Genomic DNA, 10,573 nt, shown 5'->3' with positions numbered 1-10,573 from the left:
AATATTTACAAAAATGTGAGGGGGTGCACTCACTTTTGTGAGATACTGTGTGTATAATAAATATATATATATATATATATATATATATATATATATATATATATATATATATATATATATGTGTGTGTGTGTGTGTGTGTATGTATGTATGTATGTATATATATATATGTATGTACTTATGTGTATATGTATGTGTATATATGTGTGTGTGTGTGTGTATATATATATATATATATATATATATATATATATATATATATATATACACACACACATATACATATATAATTTCATTAATAGGACATCTATTTTTTGAAGAAAACCATTCAATCCAGTACGGGTCATTCTGACACCCTTTATGCATTCGTGAAGGTTTTTTTGGTTCATGCATTGTAGGGTTAAATATCATAAATCTAAAGGTGTGCGTCATACCTAGATGAACTCTTTACAGTTGTTTGTTTGACTGTACATCATTCCTTTCAAATGCTATTGAGCTTTAAATTATGGTATATTTTGTGTATGGGCCCATACTGCAGTGAAATTCATGTCTAATTTGAATGTGGTTTAATAGCTCATTTTAATCAATCTAAAAGGTGTGCGTCATACCTGACACCTAGATGAACACTTCACAGTTGGTTGTGTGACTGTATATGTGGTTGTGTGACCAATTTAGTATTTAGTTTAACAATTAAAACATGTAGTTTTGTAGTACACAAAACAGAAGAAATCAGGATATGGCAAATACTGTTTCACAGCACTGTATAAGTGTGCACACCCCTAAACTAATACTTCGTTGAAGAACCTTTTGATTTTATTATACCACTCAATCTTTTTGAGTAAGAGTCTATCAGTATGGCCGATCTTGACTAGTAATATTTTCTCTTTCTTGCAAAAACATTCTACAACCATCAGATTGTAAGGGCATCTCCTGTGCAAAGCCCACTTCAGGTCACCCCACAGATCTTTAGTTGGATTCAGTTCTGGGCTCAGGCTGGGCCATTCAAAAACATTGATCTTCTTTTGGTTAAGCCATTCCTTTGTTGATTTGGATGTATGTTTTGGGGCATTGTCGTGCTGAAAGGTGCAGCTTATTAGCAAACACCTGAAGGTTTTGCACTAAAATTAACTGGTACTTATAGTTATTCATGAATCCCTCCACCTTGATAAAAACCCCAGTTCTGGCTGAAGAAAAGTACCCCTAAAGCATGATACCGCCACCACCATGCTTCACTGTGGGTATGGTGTTCTTTTGGTGATGTGCTTTTTTTTTAGAATTATGGAATTATTATACCTTTTGGAATTGGTCTAATCCTACCATAACACCTCCTTTAAAATAATATTAATACATAAAAATACAATTTATATACAGAACTGTCAACAATATCATCAGTATTATGAAACCAAAAGCTTTCTGAGTAAAATAAATGTAAAAGATTTTAATGAAGTTTATGTTCATGTGTTTGCACTACAATTTCGTTATGCACTTATTCTCTTACAGGACATTCCTTCCTCTGATGTATGTGTTTGGGCCTGCTATCGCATGATAAATCTAAATTGTTGAAGATGCAGTAGCTCATCAGCCTAAATAAACTGTTTAAAAAAAATAATTAAATAAATACAATAAATAATACAAAATCCTATCCTGGTAACACTGGGAACAAGGTTGGAGAATTTACCATGGATGGGATGGCAGTCAATTATAAGGCACCATACACGTTCACATTCACACCTAGGAGGAATTTAGCACAATGGCATGTTTTTAGAGACTGGGAGGAAGCTGGAGAGCCTGGAGGAAACCCACACAAATATTCAGAGAGCACTAGAAACCTCAACTGAGGTTCAGGATCGAACAAGCAACCCTGGAGCTGTGAGGGCGCAACACTACCCATCGTGCCACCCTCTCCCGTAAAATTGCACTTGTGAGTTCAGCTAAACACACACATCATGTCAATAATATGTGAAAAAATGTGAAAAATTTGAAAAGTTAACATGAATCACGTGCAAAAATAAAAGTACATGTATTACATGTGAAAAGAAGGCAGCACTGTGGTGTCGCAAGTACTCTTCCTGCCTCATGGTTCCAGGGATCCCAGTCAATCCCGAGCTCGGGTTACTGTCTGTATGGACTTTCATGTGTCCTCCATCCCCTGACACCATACTGTGGTTTCCTCTCACCTCCCAAAAAATATGCCAGTAAGGTGGATTTGCTATGCTAAATTGCATGTAAGTGTGAAAGTAGTAGACTATGTGTGCCCTGCAATGGACTAACATCCAATGGACAGTGTGTACTGATGATGAAAAAATGAATTAGGTGGGAAATCTGACAAGGTCACATGTGAAACAAGTATTAAATATAAAATAAAGTGTCTAAAAGCATGTAGGAGATTAACATCATGTGATAATTGACATGTGAAGTATTTTCTGTAAGGGGAAATCTAATACTGCTGGGATTAAAAAAAAACAAAAAAAACACGTGTTTGTGAACTCATCTCAAAATAGAAATTATACATACATAATGTGGGTTTTTTATGTTCTTGTGGTATTATTATTATTTTTTTAAAATTACGTACATATTATTTTATCTATTTTTCATTTTCCAAGCTTGATCCAGCCCTCATTACAGCACTTCGTTATGCCCTGCGGGAATGCCGTTAACATTTGACAGACGTGTGACGTCACTGGGGGGTGGGTTTTCCGTAGAAAGTGCTAGAAAGAGACGAAGCACAGACCCTTCGCATCAGTGATATCCTTCCGATCCAAAACAAAGTTCTGCAGTTAGTGGTGTTCTTTGTTCGATTTCTGAAATATTGCACGCTATAATCTAATCATATTTATATAAATACAGTATCGAGGTGAGTTATTATTATTATATATATATATTTTTAAATTTGTGATTCATCCTTTGATAACTTGGTGGGTTAGCAGCACACCTAAATATTTACCACAAATGCAGAATATAAATATACAGATTAAATATATAAATATACAGGTTCGTACACCAACAGTATATAATAACCATAATGTAACGAATGTGGTGCGAGTTATATCTTTTTATTTACAAACATTCTACACATGCTGTAAGTGATCTTGACAGACGATGCATCACTTCAAGATGCAATTGCAATTAGTATATATTGCTTATATTTATCATTCTGCTTTCTGTTAACCTATGTATATTACATACTTTGTATTTTTGTGACATGGCTGACTAGTTTTTAGCTTTTAGCAAGTATTTAGCCGTTATCGCTTTCCGTTTAGCCATGGCAACTAAACGCTGCCTACGGTTAAGTCCGAAACCACGTATTAGCACCCTAAATAGTACATCAACATGCTATAGGTCACAATACAGTAGGTAGTGCACTAGTTTGACATGCTACGCTGCTCTATTGCAGCAGGCTCGCGGAGTGATACAGCACTCTGCATATATAAACTATACACTCTAGAAAAATCGTCCCGTCCTTCTTTTACTCCACTGCGTCAGAGTGTGGAGGAGATAGGAAAGTGTTTGGTTGCATTTTGTTCAAGAGAAGTCAACGAAACGGAAGTCAAGGTACGAATTTTTTTTAAAATTATTAGTATTGTTATTCATTTTTATGTATTCGAAACGGGTCAAAGCCTTTAAAATGTAGAGTATAATTAGTTAGGTTTGTGGTGAGAATGCTTAGGGTTCCATTCAGCCGGTAACAAAGATGGTGGTTATGTGGGTGGCTAAATCAGCTAGCATTGCTTTTCGCTTAATTTAATTAAAAAACCGTGGTCTTGTGTTCACATTGACTAGTTAACTTCGTTAGCCAGCTAGTCAGTTATCTGTGGACGGAAAGGCTGCTATTAGCAGGTGCCGAGCTAAATTCAAGCCAAATATGGATATTCCTGTATAAAGTGTAGCTTGCTTTTTAAAGGTACTATTTTCCATTTAGATTATAATGGAGCAGAAATGATATGACCTTTTTAGTATTATTTAACGTCGACAGAAACAATGGGTCAGGCTAGCACGTTTTACGCCTAGCTCGCTATTTATTAACCGGCTCCATTCCAAATGGCGCGCTGCGCCCTGTCTAAGTGCACTACCTAGGGAGCGAAAGAATGGCGTTTCTGCACTACGCAGTGAAATGCGCGTCCAATAGCGAGTCGTTTGGGATTCAGCGATCGACCGCATTGCTCTCTTCTCTATGCTGTAGCTAGTCGTGTATGTGTGAATCGATAATGTACCGCGAGCTGTGTGTAACATCAGCATTACATGTATATTTATGAACACCGGACATAAAAGGCACTTCTTTTAAATCATTCAATAGTTTATCAGGGCGTTTTGCTGTTACTTCCTCATGGAACAAACTGTCTATGTTTAGGCGGTTTCGTTAGATAATCCTTTAGATATATGATTACCTAATCATTAGTTCTATGATTTTTGGGGTAAGCAGTCATCAATATTACTACATTTTGTTAAACTGCACGTGCGCCGCTGTCTCGTGCGCTTTCATGAAGCACGTGGCTGTGCCCTTTGTGCAGCCGGAAGTTCGGCCATGTTGAAGTGTATGGTGTAGGATCTGCTCTAGTTGCTAGGACTGTCAATTTAAGTTGCTGACTGATGTTTGTTTATTTATGCCCGTAACTCAGTTATGGTTTTAACCGTGTCTATCCGTACATTGAATATGATCACTATATGCATACACTAATGATGGTTCAGTTATTGGCATGGAGTCGAAATCTCTACTTTCTACTGCCAAGATAGTGTGTGAAAGAATCTAGTCAGTGTAGGGGTGGGATAGAAGCATGAGTATGAAATAAAGCTGTATCAGTAGATGAGAGTTGGTTGTTGTAATGTTATCAGTCAAAAAAAATGTTTTTTCGCCCCCCAGATGCCTGAAGAAATGCGCCAAGAGGAGGAGGCTGAGACCTTTGCCTTCCAAGCAGAGATTGCTCAGCTGATGTCCCTCATCATTAACACTTTTTATTCCAACAAGGAGATTTTCCTCAGGGAGCTTATTTCCAACGCCTCTGATGTAAGTGCTGTTACAGTAAAGGGAGGAGGTGTGGGTTGTATTGTCAAGATAAGAATTTTTATATCTATACTGTGGACAAATAAAGTTTGGCGTATCTGGAATAGCAGCATGCGTTCAACTTGGATGAGAAATGATGACCAATATATTACTGTTGCTGAGTAACTGCAGACTTCTCAGACCAATTTTAACCGGTTGTACAGAGCCAGATTAATCCAGTTTCTTACAGCTAATTTTTAGCAAACCTCAGAAATTGAATTACTTTGTCACACAATGAGTCATGTATCCATCTTCAATTATAGTATTTTACCCATTACAAGTTCTACATCTGTACATTTTTTAGTATGAAAAATTAAATGTGTTCTTGTCCTTTTTTATGTTGTAGGCCCTTGACAAAATCAGATATGAAAGTCTGACTGATCCATCTAAACTGGACAGTGGGAAGGACCTCAAGATTGACATCATTCCCAACAAGCATGAACGCACACTGACCATTATTGACACTGGAATCGGCATGACCAAGGCTGACCTCATCAATAACCTGGGAACCATCGCAAAGTCCGGAACCAAGGCCTTCATGGAGGCTCTTCAGGTAGTGTTGTGAAACATGAGCCACATCTCATTGCATTAATGAGTAATGCACTCGGAAAGCAAGAGGGGAGGAAATTAAATGGTCATTTTAGTACTGCACTCTGGCAGATGGTGAATGATTCTGCCCTTGATAAACAGGGTTCAGAATTTGTACCCTTTAAAAATATCCAGTTTCCTCTTGGGTATCAGTAAAGTCCGACTTTTTTATTAAACTGAACCTTTACTTGTTCGACTGTTTGCACAAGCTGCTTAAAACTTGACTGGAGTGGACACATTTATAGTGCAGTGGGACCTAATGCTGAATCTAAACAAATTGGTACCTGAAAGATGTACAGTTTAAACACCCCTACTTGAATAGGCAAGCTTTCTTTTTTTCCTTTTTTTTTTTTTTTAAAAGCCATCTTTTCCTCTTCAGGCTGGTGCAGATATCTCCATGATTGGGCAGTTTGGTGTGGGTTTCTACTCTGCCTATCTTGTGGCTGAGAAAGTGGTGGTCATCACTAAAAACAACGATGATGAGCAGTATGCCTGGGAGTCTTCAGCTGGTGGATCCTTCACAGTAAAGGTTGACCATGGTAGGTTGAGTCTAGTGCTTCTTTAACACTAGATGGCTGGTGTGCATTTTAGGGTGGAACCATTCGTTTCATGCTCGTCATATGCATATGAAACATGGTGACTTGGTTTGAAAACTTCAAATTTGCTAGGTTTGTCCAAGTTACTGATGGTTGGGGGGTCTGTTTACAGGTGAGCCCATTGGCCGTGGAACCAAAGTCATCCTTCATCTGAAGGAGGATCAGACAGAGTACGTTGAGGAGAAGCGGGTGAAGGAGGTGGTCAAGAAGCACTCTCAGTTCATCGGATACCCCATCACACTCTTTGTAAGTGTTGATGCTTCTGTACAGCCAAGTTCATTCTAGTCAGGTCCATATGAGCTCACTGCATTGATTGTTCAGTAATGCTGTGAATTTACTCAGGAAGCAGAAACTGGTGGCTAATGATGGCTTTGCATAAATGTCTGTGTAGGTAGAGAAGGAGCGTGACAAGGAGATCAGTGACGACGAGGCTGAAGACGAAAAAGAAGAGAAGGAAGAGAAAGAGGAGGAGGAGGAAGGAGAGGACAAGCCCAAAATTGAGGATGTAGGCTCTGATGATGAAGAGGACTCTTCCAAGGATAAAGACAAGAAGAAGAAGAAGAAAATCAAGGAGAAGTATATTGACCAGGAGGAGCTGAACAAGACCAAGCCCATCTGGACCAGGAACCCTGATGACATCACCAACGAGGAGTATGGAGAGTTCTACAAGAGCCTGACCAATGACTGGGAGGACCACCTTGCTGTTAAGGTGCAAAATCTCTGATGAATCAAATTCTTCATTTAGTAAGAATGGGTCTCTAGGCAGCAGTAAGTGGGACATGAATAGTTTCTGGAAGCAGTGGGTTATATAACTGTCCTAGCTGTACAACTAAGGAGCTAAATCCCTTTTTAGAAATATTTGAGTCATGGGCTTTCACGAGGTGTCTAGTTTCTTGTACGTGTTCAATAAACTTGGTTGAAGGCCTTCAGTGCCAGTCATTTGTAGTTCTTGTAAGTAAAGCCCACGTTGTCCAGCTCTAACATTTCCATTACATCTATGCCACAGCACTTCTCTGTTGAGGGACAGCTGGAATTCAGAGCCCTGCTCTTCATCCCCCGTCGTGCACCCTTCGACCTCTTTGAGAACAAGAAAAAGAAGAATAACATCAAACTGTACGTGAGGAGGGTGTTCATCATGGACAGCTGTGAGGAGCTCATCCCTGAGTACCTGAGTAAGTTCAGCCCTCAAGCCTCAACATCTGAACCTTTTATTAATTTTTTTGTTTAAAGTGATTCACAGTGAACTAATGCACATGCAGCTTGATGCACGATTTATCAGGGGTGCATTACTTCAGTAGCTATTTACGTGTTACCTTTTTACTTGTTTATTTACCTCAGACTTCATCCGTGGTGTGGTCGACTCTGAGGATCTTCCTCTGAACATCTCCAGAGAGATGCTGCAGCAGAGCAAAATTCTGAAGGTGATCCGTAAGAACATTGTGAAGAAATGCTTGGAACTGTTTGCTGAGCTCTGTGAGGACAAGGACAATTACAAGAAGTTCTATGAAGCCTTTTCCAAGAACATCAAGGTAAGAACAGACCCTGTAAATTAACAATTGTAGAGGCTTACCACTGTGCTTGGAGCTGTTACATCCACAATGACTCTGCCCTTTTTTTTTTTTTTTTTTTTTTTTTTTTTACACTTGCATTCATAGAGGTTTACCATGGATTAAGGTTTGCCTCACTTATGTGGCTCCTGTGACCTAGTACATATTGTTTAGTATTAATGATGTAGTCTCTCTAGTATTGTCTCCTGCAGCTGTGGTGCTTTTTGAAATGCTTTTAATGTTGTGTAGGTTTTTTATTCTTTTATTAAGCTTTTTTTTTTTTTTTTTTTTTTTTTTTTTTAACAATCGCTAGTAACTTAATGCAGTTAAGCACCTTACACTTCCAATAGTGTAAATATCCCATTAAGAAATTAGCTGTATTTGATACAAAGAGCAATAACATGGTTTTTTTTTTTTTTTTTTTTTTTTTTTTTTTTTTTTCCCCTTCTCCTCTTTTAAATATATTAAATAGCTGGGCATCCATGAGGACTCCCAGAACCGTAAGAAGCTCTCGGAGCTGCTGCGTTATCATAGCTCCCAGTCAGGAGATGAAATGACCTCACTCTCTGAGTACCTCAGCCGCATGAAGGACAACCAGAAATCCATTTACTACATCACTGGTGAGGCTTGTGGCATCTCTCTCTCCTTCCTCCAACCCTTATTACAATTTTCACTGTGTGATGGGTTCTGAGAATTTCTTCTTTCCCCAAAGGTGAGAGCAAGGACCAGGTGGCTAACTCTGCATTTGTTGAGCGTGTTCGTAAGCGTGGCTTTGAGGTGCTCTACATGGTGGAGCCTATTGATGAGTACTGTGTGCAACAGCTGAAGGAATTTGAGGGCAAGACCCTGGTCTCTGTCACAAAGGAGGGGCTGGAGCTGCCTGAGGATGAGGAGGAGAAGAAAAAGATGGAGGAGGACAAGGCCAAGTTTGAGAGCCTCTGCAAGCTGATGAAGGAGATCCTGGATAAGAAAGTTGAAAAGGTAAACACAATCTTGGGCATTAAATTGATGACATCCAGTGACAACCTTTTGGGTTTACATTCTCTTTCTATAACGATAACAGGTATCCTAGTTCTTGGAGTCAAGCTTTGTGGTAAGTCCAAGTACTCTATCGAGGCTTGGTGTGGTTGAACAAAGATGAACGGTTTGTGTTGTGATAAAGCTTGTTTGTGCAGCTGTCTTAAGAGCATTTTCAGTAATCTGGTCTTTATTTGATGCCCACTAAATCAAGGCCACACTCAGCTAAAATTCTCAGTCTTGGGTTGAACAGAATCCAGTTGCTTTGAGTTGTCAGACCTCCACTATCTTAAATATTTACTTTGTATGGTGTTATGAGACTTGTGGACTTGCATGTGATTGGATACCTTCCAATATGACTGAAGGATAATTAGTCCACGTCAAAATCTGTTCAGAAACCAGTGCCATTGGTCTATAAAAATCACCTGCATCTAATTAAGAGTTTGGCTGAAATCAAATGACTACCAAGTATGCAGAAAACTGTTAACTAGGACCTTTTGTGCCCACTAATGTTTTCCTGTGTGGCTGCTTACTACATGCCTTCTTACTAACAGTGGCATCACTGACTAGACCAACACACTTGTGATTTCTTATGCATGATAATCTCCCCCCATATCACCACAGGTTACCGTGTCTAACAGACTGGTTTCTTCACCTTGCTGCATCGTGACTAGCACGTACGGCTGGACTGCCAACATGGAGCGCATCATGAAGGCCCAAGCCCTGAGAGACAACTCCACCATGGGCTACATGATGGCAAAGAAGCACCTAGAGATCAATCCTGACCATCCTATCATGGAGATGCTGAGGCAAAAGGCAGAGGCTGATAAGAACGACAAGGCTGTGAAGGATCTGGTGATCCTGCTCTTTGAGACAGCGCTGCTCTCCTCAGGCTTCTCTCTGGATGACCCTCAGACACATTCTAACCGTATCTACAGGATGATCAAATTGGGACTTGGTAAGATTTCAGACACTACCAGATTTGGTCTCGGTAGTGTCTCACTGCTGATGTTCAGATGCGTTCTCAATACATCAGTATCGTTGTGTTTTACCAAATACTCCTCTTTCCACACAGGTATTGATGATGACGACGTACCCGCAGACGAACCGACTTCTGCTCCTGCTCCAGAGGAAATCCCACCACTAGAGGGAGATGATGATGCCTCTCGCATGGAGGAAGTTGATTAAATTCTTATGCCATCTATTATCCATTCAGCCTCTTTTTTTTTTTTTCTTTTCTTTTTTTTCTTTTACCAATATCATTCCCTTTGCCCTGTATTAGGGTAATTTGGTCAAACCCCCTTTTTTTTTGTTGTACAAATTGTAATTGGATGGTTCGTCTAGCTATAATTCGAGTACCTCGTTGCACTGAACTTCCTAAAGTGAGGGGACTTCTGGGTAATAACATTCCATCAGGTTTCGGATGTTGAGGGAGGGTTGGCTCTGCTACTCCATACGTTAAGAGGCGGACTGCAAAATGTGTTGTGCCTGAATCCAGGCTGGTCTGTTCAATGTTTGTTTTTTTGCAGAAATTAAATGTGATACAATGATTTGAGGCTCTTGGCTTTATTTATTTATTTTTTTTGTGCACGCATCAAGAGGATTCTAATGAATTAGATCAGTTTATGAACACTACCATTACTTCAGAGTGAAAAATGACATCAGATGTTCAGTCCCAAATTGGCATTAAAGTACTGCAGGACAGGTGCTCTTCAGGGGTGTGTAGTATACAGCATAGTGGGGTTTATCCTGTTACGAAATTGTAAGATTTCAAAAATGAGATTTTGGT

At 39.3% G+C, this 10,573-nt stretch overlaps 1 protein-coding gene across 1 annotated transcript; it reads left to right on the top strand.

Moving 5' to 3' along the window:
- Positions 1 to 3,452: 3,452 nt before the first annotated feature.
- hsp90ab1 (heat shock protein 90, alpha (cytosolic), class B member 1) lies at positions 3,453 to 10,334 on the top strand (the record flags this gene model as incomplete). The annotated part of the gene is given in 12 exon segments (NM_001329313.1): positions 3,453 to 3,550; positions 4,857 to 5,000; positions 5,383 to 5,589; positions 6,004 to 6,163; positions 6,333 to 6,466; positions 6,612 to 6,929; positions 7,227 to 7,392; positions 7,559 to 7,749; positions 8,240 to 8,387; positions 8,480 to 8,748; positions 9,409 to 9,742; positions 9,860 to 10,334. Coding segments are annotated over 11 exon segments (2,184 nt in total). The 3' UTR covers positions 9,973 to 10,334.
- Positions 10,335 to 10,573: the final 239 nt, after the last annotated feature.

Source organism: Ictalurus punctatus, chromosome 25 (assembly GCF_001660625.3).
Source record: "Ictalurus punctatus breed USDA103 chromosome 25, Coco_2.0, whole genome shotgun sequence".
NCBI lineage: Eukaryota > Metazoa > Chordata > Actinopteri > Siluriformes > Ictaluridae > Ictalurus > Ictalurus punctatus.
The sequence above is the reverse complement of the archived record's forward strand: the minus strand, read 5'-3'. Positions and strand labels throughout refer to the sequence as shown.